This window comes from Panonychus citri, unplaced genomic scaffold (assembly GCF_014898815.1).
Source record: "Panonychus citri isolate SS breed McGregor unplaced genomic scaffold, ASM1489881v1 Contig00077, whole genome shotgun sequence".
Taxonomy (NCBI): Eukaryota; Metazoa; Arthropoda; class Arachnida; order Trombidiformes; family Tetranychidae; genus Panonychus; species Panonychus citri.
Genome location: NW_026515482.1, coordinates 2,361,284 through 2,387,775, shown reverse-complemented (window position 1 = coordinate 2,387,775; position 26,492 = coordinate 2,361,284). Strand labels below are relative to the sequence as shown.

General features: G+C 29.3%; 2 protein-coding genes across 5 annotated transcripts; one reads left to right on the top strand and one right to left on the bottom strand.

Moving 5' to 3' along the window:
- Nucleotides 1-88: 88 nt before the first annotated feature.
- On the bottom strand, nt 89-22,776 carry LOC128386838 (PH and SEC7 domain-containing protein-like). The gene is made up of 7 exons (XM_053345938.1): nt 22,454-22,776; nt 20,286-22,186; nt 18,635-18,768; nt 3,276-3,740; nt 2,768-3,059; nt 830-1,065; nt 89-268 (listed from the first exon to the last, which is right to left on the bottom strand). Exons 1-7 carry the CDS (start codon nt 22,473-22,475, stop codon nt 241-243), a joined length of 3,078 nt encoding a protein of 1,025 aa, XP_053201913.1. The 5' UTR covers nt 22,476-22,776; the 3' UTR covers nt 89-240.
- A 1,867-nt stretch (nt 22,777-24,643) lies between these two features.
- Nucleotides 24,644-25,755, top strand: LOC128386953 (putative eggshell protein). 4 transcript variants are annotated; one of them, XM_053346073.1, is made up of 6 exons: nt 24,644-24,801; nt 24,880-24,948; nt 25,061-25,108; nt 25,198-25,270; nt 25,367-25,419; nt 25,616-25,755. In XM_053346073.1, exons 1-6 carry the CDS (start codon nt 24,762-24,764, stop codon nt 25,636-25,638), a joined length of 306 nt encoding a protein of 101 aa, XP_053202048.1. In that variant the 5' UTR covers nt 24,644-24,761; the 3' UTR covers nt 25,639-25,755. The 4 variants fall into 4 exon arrangements, with proteins under 4 accessions (XP_053202048.1, XP_053202046.1, XP_053202047.1 ...); XM_053346071.1 differs by having other exon boundaries at nt 25,198-25,297; nt 25,373-25,419; XM_053346072.1 differs by having other exon boundaries at nt 25,195-25,270.
- Nucleotides 25,756-26,492: the final 737 nt, after the last annotated feature.

Here is a 26,492-nt window from a genome sequence, read left to right as displayed (position 1 = left end):
TGAAACAATGTGACTAAATTTGAATTAACTGTTAAGTTAATTGTTGGGTTTTTTTTATTAACCAACTTAATCAACCAGCGACAAAACAACAGTTACACTTTTACAACTCTTAAAATTGTTACAATTAATAATCAAGAATTAATTTTTATTAGAAAAAAGAAATAAAACTTTTTTTTCTTTCTTTTTAATCACAATCAAGATTCCGTCTTAATCAAATTAAAATTAATTGTCCAGTTGTATTCATCTGATTCCTTTCCTATGTGATACACTTTAAAGAAAATGAAAAACAACAATTAGTCATCAAAATATTAACAATTAAGATTCAAAATACGTGAATTAAGTTGGAATCAGATTAACAATTTCCAACCATTTTTAGCGATAAACCAAATTTCATTAGAATCATAATCTAACAATTAAAAGGAAAGTTGATTAATCAAATGTCCTTATAAGTGAAACAATTAAATTAAAACATAAAAAACGAAAAAAAAAAAAAATAATAAGTTAATTGTCTGAACATCAGAAGCTTTATTTAAATTTGATTCTAAATATGATCTCTCAAAATGTAAGTTGATCATAATTAAGCTACAATTATTGTGCTTTAATTGCGATTGTCTTTTAAATTTGATGAAAATGAAACAAATTGATTGCAAAAAGAAATCATAGTTAAGGTGAAAAAAAAGAGAAATGAAATCAATTTAAACGAAAAGGAAAGAAAAATTATAAATCTAATTGATTGACCACTTTGACTTTCATATTGATTGGCTGATTGGTACGATAATGGAACCAACTTAATTTAAATTGTGGTTAAAAATTCATCTCAATCAATTACCGATGGGACCGTGTAACTGGCTTAACAATCACTTGTTCTTGATATTCGTGACCCTCTTCAGCCCACTTTTCCTCGTCGATATCCTGTTCCTCGCCGATGGATAGTTGAGTTAACGGTTTCGATTTACTGGACAGTGAGTTCATCACTTTACTTGGTCCTTCAAGAAGTGCCCCTGACCCAAGGACTTGTTGTAATTTGGTTCGTAAAATTGAGCCATAAGCTGAATAACGTTTCAACTAATTAACCAAAAAAAAGAGAGAGAAAAGGAAACAATTAGAAACAATTAAAACAAATTGTAAAAAAAATTCGGATTCAATAATCACAATCATATTGAATACAAAAACGATAAATAAAACAATGATTACATTTGTTACAAATCTGATTACGATATGATTGACACAATTTAATTGATTAGTTAATCATTAGTACAATCAATGGTTAATTTTATCAATTGATTTGGTTGTTTAGTTGGGAATATATACTTTTATGTACAATCATTTGTCGTTGAATCATTTATATGAATTGTCACTTTTCTGTTGATTGATGATCAATGTTAGATGAAAATAATGGATTTCAAGCAAGGAAAAAAGTTCAGTAGTTAACTTGATCATCATGGAAAAAGTCAACGATAATTTGACACAATATTAACAAGACTAAATGTATTGTAAGATTGATTAAAATCATCAAGGTAAAATTATTATCTTTTTACCGTTATAATCATGTCCAATATAATTAATAATATACACATGATGATAAGTAGTGGACAAGAACTTTAATTATCAAAAACAATTTATATTTATCACCTGAACACAAGAGTATTTATCTAATTGTCATCATGATGAATAACAAAAGACTTTTTCTCTCCCTCTCTTTCAAATATAAGGATATTAATAGATTTATCTTCATCCTCTGGTCATCATCATCATCATCATCATCATCATTGTTATGCTTAACACTATCAAAAAACTGGTAACTGTAAACATTGATGATCATTTTCATCCTGGAAACTAATCAATTTAATATCAATTATAACTGTCAAAATGATTAAATCAACTTAGTAAATAGATAATCAATTACATGATTAACATAATTATTCACAATTAAAGTTGAATGTTTATGGACAAAGTAACTTATACATAACATGAGCTGTATTCAATTAAGTAACAATAAAAATCGTTCATTTTGTAATAATAGTTTAAGTAAAATGAGTAAATAATATTTTTTTTCTCATCTTTTCCTTTTTACCATCTTAAGCATCCTCATCACCCATCATCATCATCTTAAATTATATCTACAAGATGATGATAATGATCATGGTGATGATGATGGTGAAAAATAAAGGCTATTCAAAGTGACTTTTGGCCTTTCACTAATAGATGTGTGAGCAGAGAGAGAGAGAGAGAGAGAGAAAAGCAATTTCATTCATCCTCTCCATCCTCATCCTCTTCAACATCACCATTCAATTGTTTTCACTACAGGAAAGGAAAGCTGTTACAACAATTTACAAAGCCGTTGTTTACATTACAATAATCAACTTTCACCATTTTCAGCCAACAATGAATAAAGTAAAAGGCTTACTTTTTGCTGTAAAAAATAGGCAATTTGAATTATGCAAAAAACATCATCATCATCATCACCAACTGAGTTGTGAGTGTGTGTGAATATTGTAAGTTAAATACTGAATTAAATTAAATCTGTAAGTAGGTAGCTGACAGCTAATGATGATGATGATGAAGATATTAGAACAAGAATCCTTGAAGATTGAATTGTTTTTCTTGTAGAGAAAAACAAACCCAGAAAAAGTTCAACAAACAATTTGAACAAATGTAATGATAGATTTTTGTACGATTTGATTTTCTCATGATGTTTACACCATCAAAATGATCAAAAACTATTAATTGAGGAAAATGAATGAATGAAAAAAAACCACACACTTACCTCGTATTCAAGGTAACTTTGTTTCTCAGCGTATTCATTGAGGATCCGTCGTTGGGCTCCTTTATCTGGATGCTTTGAAACATGTTCCTCAAGATCCTGAGCAATACGTTGAATCCTCATCTCATGGTCAGCTAATTGCTCCTTGGTGTTAAATTTTGTATGGCTACTTGGTAATAATGGTTTCTGGAATTTTTTTGACTTTGAACCAACAGCTGATGGAAGCGGAGGAGCTGATAAAGTTCCAGCTACTAAATTAATTGTATCGACCCATGATTGAAGCTCTTGCGCATCACTGGAAACATTTTCATGGTAATTTCGTTTGTTGTTATTGTTATTCAAGTGAATAATAATCGTCATCATGAGGATATTATCAGAATAAGTATGACAAGAAAGAAAGAGAAAAAAAATATTATTATAAATTGGGTTAAAATGTTGTTACGTTGATTCACTTGAATAAATATCACCAGAAAAAGTCAATAATATATTCACACATGATAACAACTCTCACCTTGTTTGAAAAAGGTATTCACTTTGATCAGCTGTTTGTAGCCTGAAGACATATTGTTTTTTGGTATAATCAGTCGCTGGTGCAGCCAGTGCATGATGAATTCTGATTGAATTGTTCAAAGATTCGTACAGTTGATTTTTACGGAATCCTTGTTCATCCTTGTGTAAAAATAGTACCAGATCACGCAGGGTAGCGTAAAACATTTTCCACCCTCTCTTACCGAACGGTGTTTTCTTACCATTCATATCGAAGCAACATTTTCTCATGATGTAACCTCTCTTATACTCTGTCGCTGTATTTGGATTGGGCAGTTTAAGGAAAGGATTATTACCCAAAATCCCACCAGGACCGGAACCATGGTGACCGGAAGATGAGGAAGAACCCGAACCTGAAGAAGATGATCCAGAACCGAAAAGTCCAATCCGAGAATTAGTCCCATTTATCATAGACAAAGCATCTTCATCGCTAATTCATTGAAAATAAAATGCAAAGAAAGATAAACAAAAAGGATTAAATTAAATTGTTGATAATCCAAAATACAATCAATGATAGTGTTCACATTATATTAACACATTAATTGTTGTTGATATAAAAATACTACAATTTAAATAGCTATTCAATAATTATAATAATAATAATGATAACCAAAAATAATACAGGTAATAACAATGAAAAAGTGCAAAGTAAATAGATGAAAAAAAAAAGATGATGATGTGGACAAAATTTTCATCTAATCTTCATGATGATGAACAATCAACAATCTGATTAGGTTAAGTGATGATATAAATATAGAGATAAGATTCAATAGATGAACAGGTAAAGGTAAAATAATATTAATACAATTGAGGTAACAAAAGTTGATTTGTTTTGAGTTGATCAGCAATTTTAAAAATCAAATAATCACAATCTAAATTGTTATTAATATAACAATAAAAATAATACCAAAAAAAAGGTAAACACATAATGTAATCGTAATCATCACTATCATCAATTGATTTAATTGTAAATCTATTGAGATAATTATATTAATATAACCTTCAAAATAAAGTATATAATAAATGGATTGGTCAGCAGGATAAAGGTAAAAATCTGAAGGTGTTTTCATCATCATCATGATGACCGATACAATTTATCCAATATTTGGTATCTAATTATTTGTTATGATGTTGGTATTCAATATAAAAAAGGTAATCATGATGATGAAGCATTCATGGGATAAACATGATACATGAAATATTGGCTTCAAGATTTAATATAATCTCTGGAAAATGTTGATAGTTAACCTTTCAGGGGGAAAATAACTGTCGCTGAGAATTGATTCTGATTACTTTAAGTAATCACTTTGAAAAAAGAGAAAGTAATAACAATCACTTTACTATATAAGGTTATCGGTTCACTGATAAATCTTAAAGTAGGTGAGTGGGTATTATTATTATCTGTTAGTTTCCAAAAGAAATCAATAGTTTGGTGTGGGAGATTGAAAGTTCAGTTCTTTCTGAACTTTTAAAGAGAAACTTAATTTTCAAGGTTAACAATGACAATTGTATTAATAATTATCTCCCTTTGGTGATAAACTAAAAACTTTTACCTTTTTCATATTGGAAATTATATTAAATTGATATAAAAAATTGAATCAATTGTTTATCAACAATTTCCTCAATTTAATATTATCTCATCAATTTTAATGAGTGACCATGATGATTGTTGCGGAAATAATCAACAAGGAAAATAACAAAATAATCAAACAATTAAAGAGTCAATTGTTAACCTTGTTGTGTCTAGGAAAAGAAATCAATTAATTATCTATGATTTAAATCAACAATTTGCAAACAATCGTGAACACTCAAATATCATGATAATGAAAAAAGTTCAACAGCTATTCATGAGCTTGAAATTATTGAATGTGAACAAATCAAATTAAATTGTAATAGACTTTTACTATTAACAAAGTTAGCTTTTAAACAATTAAAAAGAGTAACATTTTCAATTGAATAAAAAATCAAGAAGTAAATTATAAAAACCATTGAATCCTCATTAATTTCATGGCGATAGATTGAAGCAGAAAAATTATCTCTCTATGAAATTTCAATTGAATGATTGAAAAGGTTGAATCAAAATTCAATAGAGATGAAATAATTTCCATGTCAATCAAGAGTGAGTCACGATTCATTCTTACTGTTATTTCATTGTTTGAAATGAAATTTATCAATAAATATACTCAATTCATCATGGGAAATAAAGATAACATGATAATAATGAGACACTGTGAAAATAACACCGATATTTGATCATAAAAGTAAAGACAAACTGACAGGTTTTGTTTTTTATCATCATGATAAAAATCTGATCATCTTCATCTTCATCATGAGCAACAACAACAACAACAATAATAATATTAATGAGCATCATGGTAAACAAACCAATCGATGAATAAAATCAAGGTCAATTCAGAGATTCATCAATAATATCATGTGGGAATAGCATCTAAGGTTACCTGAAGAACAAGATAAATACAGATAAACAAAAATCAGAATTTAATCAGATTTTTGCTCATCAGAATTGAGTAAACTATTCAGGGTAGATGAGAATTCTTTCTTTTCATCATGATGGAAGTCATTAAATACAAAGAGTTAAATAGAATAGCAGAGATGGAAACTATTCCAGGGAATTCACCCTGAACAGAATATGAGCTCTCGAGAAAATTCAGTGATTACAACGATTCAACAAAGTTCAATTTACTTTTCCTGGGTCTTGGTGGAAATGAATAAACAAATTGAGAATGAAAAAACTCAATGGATTAACATGAATTAGTAATAAAAAAAGAGATTAAGATTTAATTAATGATATGGGAAACTCATTTAGTAGGTTAAACATGGTTAAAATGTGCAAAAATCATGATCGGTTTTAATCATTTCATTCAAACAATCAAACGTCAGTTAAAATGACTAAATATACAACAATTTAGCTAATTTGGTTGTGATTAATGATCATATCATATCAATTGCAACCCATAGGATTGCTAATTGTGATAACCAACCTGTTAATTATCAAGAATCAAAATTGTAAATATAATCTCATCAATGGATCAATAATGTTTGAAAATCAAGTTAATCCAGATAAACTGGTAATCCTAAAACAAAATAGTAAATACTTTCAAGAGTTAATTAAAGACACTAATTAGCCTCTAGCAATGGACGTAATAATATTTAATCGGGAGCGTTTATCGATCGGTAATTTCAGCCCTGAATTGAACTTTAATCCTCTAGCATTGAAAATATGGCACAAAGTTTAATCGGCAATTAATTGTTCATCTAAATTCTTGGGTTATTGTCACCTTATTGAAAACTGGTTAAGATTATACTGGTTTATTAATTGCTCTTAATTAAAGTCCAGACTAATACCGATGCTGAAAGTGTATTTATAATCATATAAAACTAAATATAAATACAACAAAATAATTTCAAATGAATCTTAATTGCTGATGATAAACATTGATTTAAAAGTTGATGCTGAGGAAAATGATTTGTCTTAATCATTAAGATCCACAAACATTTAATTTGACCCAATTTATTTTGATTGTGGAAAAATTAACTTATATATAAAAGTCAACGTACTAAACTAATCACGATGTGACGACACATTTAAATCATAATTTAATTTGACTCTAATCAAAATCATCAACATCATCAAACACAATTATCATTATTAATCTTCATCCTCTCATATCTTTACATCTTCATGAAAAACTTTCACACAAAGTTATTAGAGAGACACTCAAGTTGATTATGAAGATGAGGAATCAAGATGAAATTGAATGTGAAAGTTAGTTATCATTTATTATCAAGATTTATCATCATCATCATCATGTTAACCGTAATAATGATGATGATGGAGACGATGAAGATGATGAGATTTTTAAAAAGGCAACTTAACAATAATCACTATCATTTTCATTCAGATCACTGTTTTTATATCGTTATCATTATTGACGATGAAGGTTCTGATAACTTTATCATTTAGTTAAATAATTCAGTGCTTCCTCAACTCAGAATTCAGGGTGATTAAGATGAAAGGGAGAAAAATGTTTAACATGAACAATAGGAAAGACATTATTGGTTTCATTATCTTTTTCACAGTTACCTCGATCTCTCTGTTATTGTTGATTCTAATTGTTACTTATCCAACTTACTTTGCAATTAATTTAATCAACCAACTAGTTGAATAAATAGCAAGTAACAGTTATCTTAATGAACATAATAGGATTACAATCGTTTGGAAGATAATAAAGTTGAGATGAAAATTGCAAGTTTTTTTTTTACTTTATTCTCTCATTCGTTTTGTTATTATTATATTAACACAGGGAGAAGGATCCATTTAACCCATTGGGTGAAATTAGATTTTACAGTTTACAACTTTAGATTATTGATTAAATTCTGTATATACTTGAAACCATTATCATCATCATCACCTTTTCCCCATCTTCATCTGATTCATTCTTGATGAAAGATTCAGTCATCAGTGAACAAGAAGATGAGAGATGGAGGAGAAAAAAACATTGGATCGATATTATCGTTACTAGAGATTTAGACCTTAATCTTATTTTGATGGTCCATGATATCATGAAGAAATTAATGTCATCCATATCTTCATCTTCATCTTCATCTTCATCATCATCATTCAAGATAAGATGATAGAGTGTGTGAGAAAATTTCAAAAAAAAATAAAACTCGAAAACTATTTTCTCAGCACAACAAATTTCGACAAAAAAGTTTCAATCGCCTTTTCGATTTGATAAATTATAATTAACTAACGACTATCCAAACAAACCTAACCTTAATTAAGAATAGAAGATAAAGTAAAGTTGCTAATAATAATTAGTAATCAACGATTATCTTCAGGTCACTCCTTTCAATTCTTTAACAATCAAATTTGACTATCATATTGATGACAAATAAATGAGAATCTTCAGTTTGTAATGAAAATGGAAAAGCTAATATAATAAACTTCGAGGTGTTTACTTATTCATGACGAATGATTCTCGAGCAGGATGAGGATGTCATCGTCAAGATATTATCAAGAGCCTTGCGGATAGACAGGAAAAAGAAAAAGTTCCAAATGAAAAGATTGATTGAAGAGAGAAAGAAAGAAAGAAAGAAAGAAAGAAAGAAAGAAAGAAAGAAAGAAAGAAAGAAAGAAAGAAAGAAAGAGAGAGAGAGAGAGAGAGAGAGAGAGAGATAACTGTAATTTTCCAGAGCAACATATTGAAACCAAATTAGAAGCAAAAATAGTTTATGATATATAATTATCAACATTGGGGCTACTAACTAGCATCATCATCATCTCATGAAACTACGCCCTGGTTATGAGCAGCATGAGCATCACAAAAATCATCATGGATTCAAATGGGTATAAATATATATGAATAGTAATTTATTACAACAATAATCATGATAATGTGTCCATGATTTTAAAGTACTGGAATAGTTTTTTTTTATTATCTTTATCCTGATCTTCATGGTGATCACTCCTTATCACCATTTGACCTGAATTTCAAAGATCAATCTAACTTTGAAAACCTAAAAGAATCAAAATTTTAACAAACAACTTAATCAAAATCAACTAATAATCATTAAGTTAACAACGCCTAATCAACTAAAGTCAAAATGAGCTATAACAATAAACTGTTAACAAAGTTCAATCATGTATCCTGAAAAAAATTAAGATTCAATTGAAGTTGAAATCATCAAGATGAACCTGATTAAACTCAATCAATCTTATCATCATGATAATTATCAGATTATAAAGATTGGATGAAAATAGTTTTAGAAAATGAAATCCCTATGAATTTTATTCAATCGGAAATGATGAGATTAAGGAACAAAAATTCAATTCATTCAACAAGCTCAAAGTTAATTAAATTGTTATCATTATCATTGAAAAATCAACTAATTGAACTGATTTTAATTAAACAAAGTTAATAAGTATTAATAGTTGATCAATAGAGTGAAAAAAATATATAAAAGTTGGACAAAAAATTCATGATATAAGCATTTTAATTGAAAATAAAGATGAGGGTGAAAGTAATTATATTATTTCCGGTTTTCTTTGTTATCATCCTCTTATCTCCATCTTCATCATTATCTATTATCGTTAGGATTGATGCTAAAAATAGATGAATAGGAAGATAAAAGTTGAAACGAAACTAGGAACAAGTAACCAAATAAAAATCAATTATATTAACTGAACATTTTATCGTCAAGATGGACAATCACTATCATCATTGGTCAATATTCAATGAGTGGACATGGGAGAGAACTTTTTTATTCAAAGTGAAAAGGGAAAAAATTGATACCAAGAGTTAAAAAAAAGAAAAAGGTAACGGTCACTTTAGAGGTCAAGTAGAAAAACAATGATTATTATCAAGATATTATAATAGTTTCATTCAGAATGTTACCATGACAACGGGAAAAAGGATAATGGTCAAGATTCAAAGGCTTTCAATGAATTGTTTGATGATAATGTCCAGCAAATAAGATGGATGTTACAATAAAATAGATGAAGACAAAACCAATGAGGAAGAAGGAAGATAACGGATGATGATAAGAAAACAGGGAGAGAGGTTTACACCAGGAGACAAACGTTTCCACGTTTGTATCTTGTTAAACCAGAAGCCATAAAGTTTAGGGTAAGATTAGGATTAATCTGTAAGATTGATGAGTGAGACTTAAGCTTCATAGGAAAAGATAAATTCAAGTCCATGTGAATACTGATTACATGGAAAAGGGAATAAGAAAAGTTCTGAGTAAGAAAAAAAAACTGCTCATCTTCATCATAGTTGAATAGTAAACCAATCAAAATGATAAGAAAATGATAATAAAATAAATTGTGACGATGATGAAATTACATGGATATTAACGGTAAAGGGAACATAAAAATGATTAAGATAAATAATATGATGATTGGGTGAGAGAGAGAGAGAGAGAGGTCAAGACAAACTAAGAATCTCAGAAAAACTGATTCTATTTGTAGGATATTATTGCGAGAATGTCCAAGCAAAGACAAAATTGACTGGACATGATTGAATAATGAAGAGAATACCAATCAAAGGGAAAGTGAAAAAGTCGAAAGAGAGAGAGAAAGAGAAAAAAGAAAAACATTTCATGATGAAGATGAAAAATTGTGAAGATTACGAACATTGAACATTGTTGACTGTGTGTTCTTATTTCATCATCATATTAATTCAACATAAATAAACAGATAAAGCATTCATCATGTAAGTGGAGTTAAGTGGAGCCTAAACAAAGGTTGAAATAATGATTAACAATCTTATCAATTTCTTTATAAATCTCATCATGATAATCTTCATCATAATCAACATGATAAGATAGATTTACTGTCAAAAATAAAGTTCTGTGAAACATTCAGCCGACAGTCTCATTCATTACATTTTCAGGGTAATATTTTCATTTCTGGGTTACTTAATAATGAAAAATACATAAGTTTTTTTTTTATTGTTATTGTATAATTGATGGTGATGTGTTGATGGATTAGCACGCAACCAACATACATTCTCATCATCATCATCATCATCATCATCATCCTAATAATAACAAAAAGATACATAGATTTGTAATAAAGAAACAAAATATTTATCATTGCGTGTGCACAATATTGAGTAAAAAGCTTTACCAGATTAACTAATCTCGGTTTGCTTTTAACTTACTCATATTTTTAGCTTAATCATCATCTTAATCTGTATCGTATTATTTAGGCTGTGAGTTTATGAATACTTATATAAATATAAGTGTGTGTGTGTATTTAATGAGATGCGTTGGTTTTAAAACATTTTATCAACGCCGAAACCGTTAACCATATACTACCATTGAAATACACCCTCAGCCACCCACTCCCACACTCATTAACACTACACAAATCTGACCGTTTCATTAATGTGTAACGGTCAAGATAAATCTTGTAACACCTTATGAGTTTCACCAATTGAATCTGAATGGTCATCACTGTTAGCAGACCATTAAAATGGTTTATTTAACTTTTACTTCTTGCTATATCAAACTCAATCATATTGCATCATTATCTTTATGATATGATGATGATAATTTTCACTTTGTATTAGTAACGATTATCATTTACACTTAGCAAAATGATGATGATGATGATGACGCCGAGTAATGATAAATGGGAAAATATTTCACTGGTCATTAACACTTAGACACACAACAGGTAAAGTTTACATCTTAAGGTGTGACCACTGATCATTACTATTAATTTTCCATCATGGAATTAGAATCTCATTTAAAAAGGAAAGGTTTATGAGTTTAATAATAGTAATTAAGTGAATAACAAACAGCAATAATGATAATAATAGTAAATATCTGAGGGTGGACTGAATATGAAAAAAAGAGATAGAAAGTTCCAAATATTTGTTATAATCACAAGTATCTCATGAATCCGATTCAACAGTCTAACAGAGGTACAGTCATTGCAAGAAAAAAAAAGGTTAGATAGATGAGAAATTCATTCAATTCTCAATTTTATTGTATCATGAGCTTTCAAGTCTCTTCATCATCATGACTAAAATCATGATGAGTATCAGAGTAAAAATAAAGAAGATAATAAATTTATATAATTAATAACAATTTAATAAAAGAATAGGAAAAAAAAACTAATCCAATTATCATGAAGATGCAAATTGCAGATAATCAAGCAAGCTAATTAATTACAATTTGAATAATGTTAAAACGATTTTCGTGTTTAATTTTAATCAAGGTTGATCAATCAAGGTTAATCAATCAATAGTTCAATTGAATTATAATTTAATTGTGATTAAACAATCAACAGCACTTTAACAATTAGTTTATATCAACAGCTGAGAGGAATTGATTGAAGAGTGAAAAAATAATGTAAATTTAAGTTGTAAATCACTAGAAAGAAATTAATTATCATGTTGATTGTGATTAAGAAGCCAAGTAAATTGTCAACAAGACCAAAATGAATTGATCATCATCATCAAAAGTTAATCAACAAAACCACCTAAGTGATGTGATCATCTTTTTTACATCAATAGGTGGTAATCAATGAGTTAAACATAAGTACAAAATAAGTAAACAATTAACATTGAGACAATCAAACAACAAGAGACGTAATTAGATCAGCTTAAATTTGATCACAATTAAAAGAGATGAAATCAACATAAAGAAGATAAATTTTACTTCAACTTAAGATATTGATTGCATATAACTTATGAGATTGTTGAACAACATCATGTCAAATTGACTAGGACATCAATGATATTAACTGTTGTCTCAAATAATGATGGTTGTGACAAATTAATGTGACATCAACAACAAATGATGAAGATGAGATTATCATCTTGAATAAAGGTAAAAGGAACCAAAGTTGACAAAGTTTACATTGAAAAAAAAAAAACCAAGTAATGGATGAAAAAATTGATGTGATCATGATGAGAAAAGTAATCATTTCAGCTAATGATCATTCCAGTATTTCCCCTGATTAGAAAGTGTTACCTTCATGATTGTTCAGAGTTTATATGAGTTAATATCAATTTGACATAATTTTTTTATTCTATTGGCATTATTATTATTGTAGCTATTTGTCTGATCATCTGTTCAAATATCTTCACGTCATGCTGTTCATTTTTATTCTGATAATCATGATGGCGGAAGAAGATGAGATTTCATCTTCCTGTTTCAGTTTAAGACTGAAAGTGAATATAAATTGGTGTTTAAAGGAGCAAAAAGAAAAAAGTTATTTCGAAATAGAGTTGGAAAGGGAGAAAAGAGAATATCAATTCTCTTTTTATCAACATGGATTCTCATTCTCATCCCATCATGATGAAGATGATCATCAAATCAAATGAATAAAATCCCTTCAGGGGTTTTCGTATTTATCAGAGTTTATCATCTCAGTCTCTCTGTGTTTTCGAATCTCTTTCATTTTTCCCTCATTCTATATCTTCCACCCCTCCTAGTCTACGATTTGGTTGATGAAGATGCGGAAGATGAGGAAAAGGAGAAGAAAAAAGCTTCATGAACACACTGAACTAAGCCTACTTGACAAAAATTCATGCTGAGTGGGTTCACTCCTTCAACTTCATCTTCCACTCCCACTCTGCCAAGAGAATTGAGTCTTTTGTTTATCCCCTTTTGTCAAACTCTATCCGACTCGAATCGACTCATCCAACAAAAAAAAACCCACACCAAACTTGCCCCCTCATAGTCAAGATATAAATACACACTGATACTCCCACAGATTCAGGGTTAAAACTGATCAATTTCATTTAACATACTCATCTAACAGTAAATACCCTAGACATCACCTCTTATTTTGATTCATCATCATCATCCTTTCATGTTTATTATACACTTTTCAATGTATCTAAAACCCAACGATTCGTCTCATATCATCATCGTCATCATTTCTCTCTCCCGTTTATCCAACGATTCATTCAAAATCAATAGTTATTAACATATAAACTAAAATGCACACAAGTAAACAATGAATCCAGTTAGGAATCAATTGTTTACATGAAAATGTTTCTATCAATTGTATGTAAAAATCAAATAACCTTTGGGTTGGGTTATAATATTATCATGATGCGTTCAAAAGTAATCAACAATTTCTGCAACACAATCAGATTTAACATGGTGATGATGATTATTATTGTTGACAATTGAGGTTCCAAAAATAAAAGGCAATAAAAGCAAATAGCAATTGTCAAATGATTCAAATTGTTAATATATTGAATCAGACAAACATAAAGGTTTTGTAATAATTAAGTTACACATTCATATCAATGATATAAATTTAAATATAAATTGATATGTACAGTTAATTGATGATGATGATAATGATAAATGAGACCAAGATTGAAAATCAATGTCTAAATTAAGCAAATCAACAGAAATCATTGAGATATTCAAATCGATAAGTTATTAATAGTAAATATTATCAACATTATTACATTGATAACATTAATATTTATCATCTTACTCTCAATTTAATGTTGATTAAGAAATAAAATTAAAATTGAATGGATAAGGTTTCATCTAATTTTAATCAAAGTCAACTGGATAACCTTTAACTATTAATAAATCAGATTAATATTAACCAATAGATAAATGGGATTTAAAACAATTGATAGTTGAACAATTGAGTTAATCACAATTAGCCATTAATTACATTAATCAAAGTGATCCTTGTTAGTAAGGAAAAGGTTATTAAGATGATTAAAATTAATTATTAAAAAAGCTGAAACATTTTCATGTACATTAAATATAATATTATATTCATTGTAGCATAAATTATTATTATTTCTTAATAATTAAAACCAAAATTAGGATTAGTTAATTGTTAATTAATCTATTCATTGATGAGACACAAAAAGGTAAACATAAATATAAGTAAATTGTTAACAAATATCTGAAACTGGTTAACAGATTAATAAGATTATTAGCAAAAAGATGATGAGAATGATAAGTTTACCAATTAAGATGATGACGATTTCATCTTAAATGATAATAGTAATTGAAAATTACAATAAGACAGTAAAGGACATTACCTTTTTTCTCAATTTATTATTAGCAATCATCTTTTTTATTTACCGTTACTTTGCCTGGAGACACATTTAATGTACATCAAAATTGGTTGATTATTATTAACATGAAAGTTATAATATCAATAAATATGATAGATGCATCGGATCATCATCATTATCATCAAGTTATAGTTAATTGAATTATGCAAATGATGTAAAGATTTTTACAACATTTAGTAAGGTAAAAAGGTAATACTAATCATGGTAACGGTTGTGTATTACAATATAATGATAATTGGAAGCAAAGTCAAATAGATAGCGTGTTAATCAAGTTAAGTAATTAAAACAACGATTGATAAAAACAAGATGATTATCATGAGAATATTTTTGTACTTCTCCTTGTTTAGTAATAAATGATGATACATGTATGTAGAAAGGAAACTGTCCAATACATGTTAAGAAGATGAGGATGATAAACAAGATGATAAATTGCGAAACTTTGAACACCTTAAAATAACATGAATTAACTTTAAGGAGGAGGTGGAGGCGGAAGGAAGCGGTTGAAAAATGATAACATGTTAACTAACCATAATGATAATAATAACAACACAATCATCAGCTTCATTGTTAATCATCATCATCATCATCATGATAATCAATTGTGATAATCAAGTTGTTTTAAGGTTTATTGAAGTACCAGGTTGTGTAAATGATATGTGTCATTGGATTAGTAAAACAATGAACAAAAATTAGAAGTAAAAAAGTCAACAATTCATTTCATTATGATTATTTAATGAGGGTGTTAACATGGTTCATTTATCAATCAATAAGTTTCCAATTAATTTTGATTGTTTATGTTACTAATAGTCAATTGCAATTAAATAACTTGATTCATTGGATGTGGATAATAATCAAAATAATAATAAGAGACATATAATATAAGGATAATTTAAGTTGAACTGGTCAGCAAAAAAAAAACAACAATAAAAGAAACACATAACAAACATTTCCAATGGTCAGTATTAAGTAACCAAGTGAAAGAAAAAGGTTATTAAGTGTTAATGACATGATGATATGAAAAAGAGAAATAATTAATTCAGTAATTAAAAATCATTGGGTTCTATTAATTAATAACAATCGTCATAGTATCGTATTGATGATATTTAATATTGAAAAACTATCGACAATTAGTACGTTGACCTTCATGTATTAGAAATGAATCAGTTTGTTAATTCAATTTTTAATCAATGTAATTTAATCAACCAACTGATGTTGATAACAAGTTAAAACAATAGGAAAAGGATGTATCAAGATACCTGAGCATTGGCACGTTATTAGAAACCAATGATGATAATAATGATGATAAAATGACAATAGACAAGTAAAAGGAGGAGGAAAGGGAAGTGGGTGGTAAATGATTATGATGATTAACTAATAATAATTACATGATGATAGACATTGAGATATTATGGAAATAAAAAACAATGTGATTATATTTATGATACCTGAATATTTTATCATAATTATTATCATCCTAATCTTGAGAGAGTAAAGTAATTCAATAACCTGTATATGAACCATGTAAGCAGAAATTTTCATCATCATAATGAAATGAAACAATTTCTAGTTGATTGTGTAGTAGCATCGTAATTACAACGAAACTGGATTAATTTTAATTATTATCAAAACAACATGATAAGGATGAAAAAAGTAATGGAGTAAACAAAAGGTTTTAATGATTAACATGATAATATCAACTCTGAGAAAAAAAAGATGACTATTGATTATATCATGGAAATCTGAATCTCTATGAATATTAATATCAATTTCACATAACAGATCAGTTAATATGCAATTATTATAATAATTTTGTTCATTTGTTTGAATATTTTTTTGTTCTACTCTAAAGAAAAAGTTCTGGTAACGAGAGAGAAAATCAATTCTTAGACTTTTTCTCAATACATTTTGTTATTGTTTTTTGTTATTTCAATTCTGATAAAAGATAAAAGCAGAACTTATTATAAGTTATTATATATTAATATTAGTTTACTCAGAGCATTATCGTTAACAATGAAAGGTGAACTTTCCCTGACAAAAATACTCAGGAGATATCGGTCAACATGAGAGAGAGACAGAAAAAAACTAGGATCAAGAATAATATAAACAGAGTCCAGAGTAAGAAGTTTTCAAGAATCATGAGGGGAAATATTATTCTGATAGAACACAAAAGACCTCATTCTATTCCCGAATCAGATTCCGAAAGAGCTAAATCAACTAATTCTTCATCTTTTTTTCATCTAATGCTTTTAGCAACTTCTTTTTTACCTCTTCTATTTTCCATCATCATCTGTGGTCATCTTCCATTCTTGTAACTTTTATTTTATCTTTCAGTTCACAGAATATGGAACTTTGGGTGACAGTGGGTGGAGATAGAAAAGGTGGTAAAAGTTTCCTCTTCAATTTTATTCTCTTTTTTTTTCGACTCTTTTAGCGAGATCATCATTACCATCATCATGGAAAAAAAGTAAGGAGAATGGGATGAAAAAATGATTCTAACGATTCTGATGAGTATAATGATACAGAAATGATAACCGAATGATTTCCCAAGACGATTATTTCAACTTCATTTCATATTATTGAAAAAAAATCGCGTCAACAAGATTGAAACTTCATTGAAAGTCGATTTCAATTCTGGTAGAGTTTTTTGCTTTTGAATTAATTGTGTTACAATCATGATGATGATAAATTCATGGAAAGGGAAAGAGAAATCAATTTCAGGGTAGAAAAAGTTAAGGAAAAGGAGAAAAAAATCTCAAAACTGAATAAACTGTGTAGTCTAAGGAACGCTACATTTAGGAATCTAAGGTTACCCTGTAGAATCATGATAAATATTATAAACTATCAAATGCTACAGGCTTGTTGACACTCCTTTTCAGTGATACTATCGATCGGTATTGAAGATGAAGACAGCAGAGACAGAACCAGAGAAAGAAAGAAAGAGAAAGAGAGAGAGAGAGAGAGTTGAAAAGGGTGATAACAAAAATTCATGATATACATAAAATATCTGAAAAGTTCAGTTCCTATGTGAGTCCAAGAGGCTCATCAATTGGTAATCCTGCTGAGCAGCAAGTTTTAAATACAAAATAGATGAGCATTGAGAAGATGAAGAAAAAATTTTCTAATAACTTTTTTTGCTTCTTTTGAACGGTAACAAGCAAACAATAAAATCAACAAATAACAAACTTCATGATATCAAGTATTCACTTGACATGAAAATAATATTATTACATGAGAATAGCTGAAAAGGTGAGAGGAATTGTGATGAGTTAAACTGATTCAGGTTAGTCTGAGATTCTGGTAAAAAAAATAAATAAATTTGATATAAATCATCTTCATCATCCTGATCAATTGTTACCAATTTTTTTTGTTACAAATACATAAACACACACACACACATACAATTACTCCTTATATCTTATTTGTTATTATATTACCAATAAAATAGTAAATTATTATACCAGGATCATCATGAGAAAACATGATAAGGTGAATATATTATTATTCAGGTTGAATAATAATAATAAATAATAATATATAAAATGATTCAACAGAAGCAATAATCATGATTATTGGAAAAACTCAATATTATTATTGAGAATTATCAGAATAAATTGTAAATTATATATTCATTGGAAAGGTGATTGGAATAATTTGTAATCTTGTCTAATTAATAATGATAATTAGAAGACAATTAGAGAAGAATAATTAAATTAATATAACTTACAAAGCCCATTGTAATGGTTCCACTTTAATCGATTGATATATTGAGACCAGAACGTCTCTGGGAAAATCTTGTCCGTCATTGAGATCAGAAAGGTTATCAATGAATTCGTTACAGGTCATCTTACGTCCAACATTCTGGTAGAAAGAACAAAATTTAAATACAATTTAGTTAATTGAGTAATTAAATAATATGAGAGATTATTATGTATATCATTATGATTTGGTAAAGTGCAATTAACGTTGCAATTAAATCAATGGTAACGGTTTGTTACATTTTGAATAAATTGAAAATTCAAATTGAATTACATTTAATGTTTATGATTTAATCAATTGAAACAATTAAAGTATCTTAAGATGATAACCATTATTATATTTGTATTATAATGATCATTATTATTATTATATTTTAACTGGGATCGTCGATGAAAATTTTCATTAAAGGTAATTACATTATAGATGATAATGATTTAGGATATGGTGAAAAAAAAATAAGATCTACAAGAAATTCATGGTAATGGTTAAGAGTGAATTCAATTGTTCAATGAATTACAATTTTACAGGGAGAGCAGAGGAAAAATTAGTGCACTATGATTGAGTATTATCTTCATCTTTAATCAACTCTTTCATATTCATCTAACCTTTGTAAATGAATATGAATGATGAAAAAAGTATTATAAGATTAATAAATGACATGATGATGATGAGGAGATGAAAGAGGAGAAGGCAAGATGAGAAGGATAGAGAGATGATGATGAAAAATAATGAATACAAAAAGGAATTGATAAGATGAGAGAGAAAGAGAGAGAGAGAGAGAGAAAATAATTGGAAGATGTAAAATGATAATGAAAGGAGAAGATATTTTCATTTTCATCCATGTTGAGTTGATTTTGTGGGGAGGAAATTGATGATAATGATGAAATCTTAAGCATTATCATGATTGTTTTTTTCGTTTTCATGAAAAAAAACTAACGTTAAATGGCCAAATAGTTATAACAATAGGGAAGAAAAGTCATGGGAAGGAGAGAGAGAGAGAGATCCAGGGAGATTGGGAAAAAATCTCGATTTTTATATGAGATTCATTGTCATAATTCACAATGACTTTATCATCATTGCTTCTCTCTATTTTTCTCAATCACTCTCTCTGTTATTTATCATCATCAACATAATCTATTATCATCCATTTGCATTTTAATTTTTTGCCTCAATCATCAATTCAATTTCTTCCTCAACCAATTTTACAATATAAGCATTGAACTATCATGGTGAGTGAAGAAGAAAAAAAAGGAGATCATGGAAAGAATCAAAAATTATTAGAATAAATTTTAGCTAAAAATGTTGATATTTTACTTTAAATGAACATTTTGAAAATTCATCATCATCATTATCATGAAAAAATAATGAACAACAAAAGAAACGTTCACATCTAATGAAAGAGACACGATGAAAGATTAAGACGATGTAGGAAGATGAAAGATGTAAACAGAATGAAATTAAATCCATCTCAACACACACAAAAGCAACATGAACTCTGCTCTGAAGAGAGAGAGAGAGAGAGAGAGAGAGACAGAGTAGCAAAAAGAACTACATAATATCTTGTTAACTAAAAATGAACTTGATGCGGATGATGAGATAATTGTGAACATGATGCTTACCTCACCATGGAGATCGGTGTTAAGTAACATTATGGCGCAGGTGAGGGTGTGAAGGGCATCACTTGACTTTAGGGTATCTGGATTACAGTCCAGGTAACGTTTACTGAAATGTTGTAAAACCCTTTCCCTTTCCTGAGTTTCACCGATTAGACAGAAAGAAGATAGAAATTTTCTCAAGGCACCATCCAAGGAATCACCCTTAAAATTGAAAAACTTTAAATACTCTTCGGCAACGATTCGGGAGAAATCATTATTCTTTGATAAATGTCGACAAACATCGGACCTTTTAAAACCTTCCAAATTGAATAATCGTTTAGCTAAACGAGAAGCAGCATCGCGATCAACACTTTTGGGTGGAGAATAGTGACAATTCTCAGGTAATTCCATCTCATCTTCTGAAGATGATTCATTTTCAGAAGCTGATGATGATGATGTTGATGTAACTGATGCAGTTGAATTAATATTCATTGGGGTTGTGGATGGAGTTTGCTGTTGTTGTTGTTGTTGTTGTGGTTCATTTTCAATTGATTGTTGTTGATTTTGCTGTTGTGATAAATTTTCATTTGATGATGACGATGATTCTTGACGTTGTGATGATTGATTTTCAGTTGATGAAGATGTGGATTCTTGGTGTGGATGTTGTTGTTGTTGTTGTTGTTGGGATACATTACCAGTTGTATTTGCTGTTGTAGTTGTTGTTGTAGTTGTTGTTGATGTCGATTCTTGCTGTTGCTGTTCATTGGATGATGTTTCTTGTTCCTGTTGTTGTTGGTGTTGTTGTTGTTGTTGTTCATCTGGAACATTATTATTACCTTCATTATCATCACATATACTTTGAAGAAATTGCTGTCGTTGTTGTTGCTGATATTGTTGGTACTGTTGATATTGTTGATATTCAAATGAATCATATGAATTGGATCTTCCCATTTCACTGGAAATGTGATTAAATGAGATGAAAGATGGATATCTAAATGAGCGTGGTGTTGGTGTACATGGTAGATAACCTTGTTTGGGGTTCCTGTTTTCACTATTGGCGTTTTGTTGATGATGAGCACTGTTTGTTGTTGGTGTTGTGATTTGTTGCTGGGTAGTTGTTGTTGTTGTTGTTGTGGTTAATGTACTATCCCTGGAAACAACACAAAGAGTACTTACCAACTGACCATTGGTTGGAGCATTGGTTGTGGTTGTTGTGGTTGTTGATGTTGTTATATCACTTTTGGTTGGCTGTTGAGTGGTTGTTATTGTGTTAGTGGTTGTGGTTGACGTTGCAGTGGTTGTTGTTGTTGTTGTTGTTGTAGACGATTCATTTGTAGAATCTGAATTAATTGAATCATATGAGATTTCAGAAGAATCACAAGAAGCAGATGACCAGGAAAGTGTTGACATATGATTTTGAGAATAAGGATGATGTGAAGGTTGAGATTGTTGGTGCTGTTGTTGTTGATGATGGTGAAGATGATGTGGTGATCTTAAACCTTTTTGAGATCTTAAATATTGTTTCTGTAAAGGTGGAGGATCTTTACTTGTAATAACATTATTATTATTGTAAACAATAAAATATGATGTAGATGAAGGTGAGGAAGATACTGATGAAGATGATCCATTGGCACAATCTCGGGAAACAGAATTAATTTTTTCAGATCCAGTAGACAAATTATTGTAAAAAGAGTAACCTTCAGACATGCTTGATTCAGTTTGATTCATTCCACTGATAATAGATGTATTATTATGATTCAGATTATTGTTTCCTGGTGGAGGTGGTGATAGTGTTGTTGTTTCAGATCGAGTAGAAGAGGATGTGAATTGTTTTACTCTTGAGGTTAATGTTACAGCATTTTCTTTTCCACCTCCTCCTTCTGTTGATGTTGATGGTGATAATAACTTACCCGGTGGACAAGATTCTATGAGGAAAAAATGAAAAAGAAGAACATTTTTAAGAAGGAGAATATTATTTATGGGCGCAGCGGAATAGAGGAGAAAAAAGAGAAAAGTTAGTTTCTCTTTTACTACCATGAGCAAGAAAGGAAAAAGAAGAAAAAAAAAAGAAGAACAAGAGAATAGAAAAAACAAAATAAACAGAAGAAGAGAACATTGGAAATTCTATTCATGTTTAAATTCTATTCTATTCTAGACTAGATAATCATGAATAGAAAATTTATCAAACTTACCAGGGAAGATACAAAATACCATGTAACTGTTTTCACTGATTGGATTATGTTGACGGTTGTTGATGAGTGAAGATGATCAAGAGCCAAAGGTTGAAAAAGATTAGGAATACAAAAAAAGAGATGAAGAGAGAGAGAGAAAACCAAAAGTGTCTCAAATTGGAAACCAAATGTTAAAACCCAAATCAACAACCAACCAGTAAAGTGAAAAGACAAGATAAGTTAACCATCGACAATTAACAAATTTAAACCAATCATAATTTTGATCCAATAAACGACCCGATCACAATTAAAGAGTAACAATTATAATATAAAAAATTTGAGCCTCGATTTTAAGACATACACAAATGTGAGGAAAAAGAAACAAAGTATAACTAATGCCATCTGTCCACGTTCATAGTAACCAATTTACCCGAACAAAACAGTAACGCCATCTATTGGAATCGAAAACAACTATATTTGAATAGCCATCTGAATTGATTTTCGAAATTTATTGTTCCTCTTTGAGGTGACTAATTACAGTCGTCGTATAACTGGACAGCCTTGGGTGCTGATCTCGATCGATCGTAAGCCACCGATTAATAGAGAAGAGAATGAAAAGATTTCAATTGCGATCTGGCGATTTAGTCTGTTTACAATTTGTTCTATTTGAAAATGTTTCGAGTTCCATTATTGTGTGACTAGTTTTCTTCTAATTTCCAACAATTCTGGTCAAATGTTTTCCATTGTCTTCCTCCAACTTTCTATTCAGGCTTCTAGATTGGCCTAATAGTCTCGTCAAAGGTTTTTTCGTCAACGGATACTTCCAATCTATTCTTCTCGCCCTTTCATTCCCTTGACTGGTTTACGTTGACATTGTCGTTCCTAATGAACAATGTTCAATTTTACTTTTTCAAATTCGAGAATCTCTGTTTTCATTTAGGGTTTCATTCAACTAATCTCAGTTAAATTCACTATTGGTGACGTTAGAACAGAAAAAATCACAGTCAAAAATCAGCGCCATCTAATGTTACGAATAAGATATTTTAAAGAAAAGAGAAGAAAAAACTTTCATTCGTCAACTTGATACAATTAATTGGAAACGATTTGTTTGTTTTTCGATTGATTGGTTTAGTTATTTATCGTTAGATTTTTGTATCATTTGAATTTCCAAATATTATTTACTAAATTGCAATAAATATTATCATTCAATGAGAATAGTTATCAAGGTGAGATGATTTGGAAGGAGGAAAAAGGTAAATGAAGAAGAAGATGAGTGGAGAAGGTGTTGTTGGTGGGTGGAAGATGATGATGAGGATGATGAAGAGCAAGAGATGGTGTTTTTTTTGTGCGAATTGATTTAATCTCGTTAATCCAGTTGCTGAATTAAATGAAGATCCAATGATGAAACTGTGATAATCAAACTCTTTGGATTCAGGTCAATGGTTGGTGTTGGTTTTTAAATGTTTGTACCTTTGATGATTTGTTAATTGTTTTAGTTTAATTACATTGCATATGATGATTTGTTAAACCTCTGTTATGTTATCAGATGAAAGAAACTCTTATCGATTATACAATAATGTTATATTATTTTCGAAGCAAAAATGACAACAACAATTAGTAGTAATTAGATAATCAACATCTTCAAATTCCCCATTGTTTTGATTGATATTATCAATTTGATAAGATTTTGATATGAAATTGACATGAAAATATCCTCATTTCGTTTAGTCGTAATGACTATTGTGGATCAGAGACAATTAAACGATTCCAATTTGACACAACAATTAAAAAGGTGCAATTGCAATTCCAAATCGGTTATCATCAATTTTTGCTCGTCGAATATTAAAAGTATCTCATTTGTAAAGCGAAAACATTTTCGAGGTCATTTTCTTAATGAATATCAATAATCGTGAGATAATCCGTCCAATGCTTGAGTCCGATCATCGCTCAGGTTTATTAGGCCAATTGGTCTCTAATCACTGGATGGACAATCGGTTGATTATCAGTTAATTGTTTCCATATTCTAATCAGAATTATTTTCAATGATTTACTCGAAAAAATTGATGTCTGTCTCAATCAAACAATCATACGATCTGTTGATTATAATACACAAGGTGTTAGTTTAATTACAATGTCAAGGTTAATTGTTAACAATCGATAATTGTTTAATTATTTAATCTAGGAAACAATCAAAGATAAAGTTAAGAGTTTCCTGATGATTAGTTGATCGATTGAATTGTCTAGAATATAAAGGTTACGATAAGGTTGATTATTACTATCAGTAAATTAACTTTTGATTAGTGATTGAATATAATCATTCGTATCAAATATGCGTTTTTCCCAACTAATTGTTGTCTACTTTCTCGCAGGTAAGTGTTTATTTATTAATTGTAAGTCTGAATTCGGAATCTGATTTGTTTAATTCTCGTTTATCGAACTCTTGTCAGTTGTCGTTTGTGTCACTTCAGCGGAGAGTCAAAGTTCCGATGATAAAAAAGTGGCCTTCGATTCTGGAGGTAAGTTTTTCTGAACAATTTTCTCCATTTTTTTTTCTCTGAAGTATTCTATTCTATTGTTATTAATTTTAATAACACAAAATAACGTTATTAATTGCGTTACGAATTACAGACCTTGGACTAGAACTTTTCCAAAATGTCGATTATTCAATCCAAAAAAGTAAGTCTCTCTACGAAGTCCATTGATCAGTTTTCCATTTCATTATTTTCATTGGTTTTTTTTTGCTGTTTCTTCAATTTCAACAGAAGCTAAGAAACACCATGAAAAGGATGAACATCACCACGAGAAACACGATCACCACGACGAGAAACATGATCACCATCATGAAAAACATGATCACCACCACGACAAACACGATCACCCAAAGTCTGATCATCATCACGAAACACGATCACCACCATGAAAACACGATCACCACCACGAGAAACACGATCACCCAAAGTCTGATCATCATCATGAAAAACACCATCGTAAGTGAAATAATACTGACGAACGTTTTTATTTGTCATTTAAATATAAATAATCCATGTCCAGTAAGTAATGAGAACTTGAATTCAAATTCTCATTACTTATTGGACTGGGGTTATAATCTGCAGAAAGGTATAATTTATGTGATTAAACAATCACTCAACTAATTAGTAAATTTTTCTACTTCAAATCTATCAGATCATGATAAACATCACCACTGATGGATCCCATGAATAATGGGTACCCAAATGTTAACGAATGAAAGGAAAACTAATTGTTTAAATGTTAATTTATTTCGATATTAAAGTTAAATCAATAAAATTTTTCAATCATTTCAATCAACAACCAAAGTTTTATTCTTAATTAGACACATAAAGAAGATTATTCACAGAATTGATTTGAAGGTTCGATCTTTGAAATGAATGATTTAAACAACCAGAAGCACATGAAGCTCGTTTAAATTATAATAATAGGAAAATGTTATGAATGAGTATCGTTAATAGCCAAACAATTAACTATCTAATCCAGCGACGTTGATTAACTATTAACTGGAAAAGTATTCAGGGTCAATATAATATCATAGGTGTAATAATATCACCAACATCAATTATCATACATTTTTTCATATTAATAAATATTATTCAATGAACTGAACTTACCTTTACATTAGTATTATTATACTTCATCATCATCATCATCATCATCATTGTTATTATTTATCATCATCTCCATTATATTAATATTTATATGTATGTATGGTTGTTCAGTATCAGAGTATCATCATCGTCGTCATCAATGGTGACGCCTTGTTTGTTACTGGATTTAACAACAACAATCAACACAAAAAGGTAAAATTAATAATCATCATAATGTTGATGATGAAAATGACGAGAATGATGAAGATGACGAGGATAAGGATGATAATGTTGATGATGGAAGGAGAGAGAGAGAGAGAGAAAATCTCTTTCAGTTTATCTCTGTAAAAAAAGATAATAACAATAATGAGATGAGATGAGCTTAATCTCAGTTGATTAAATGGCCTCCGCCCTTTTAAATGAGCTGCAACCAAAGGCTA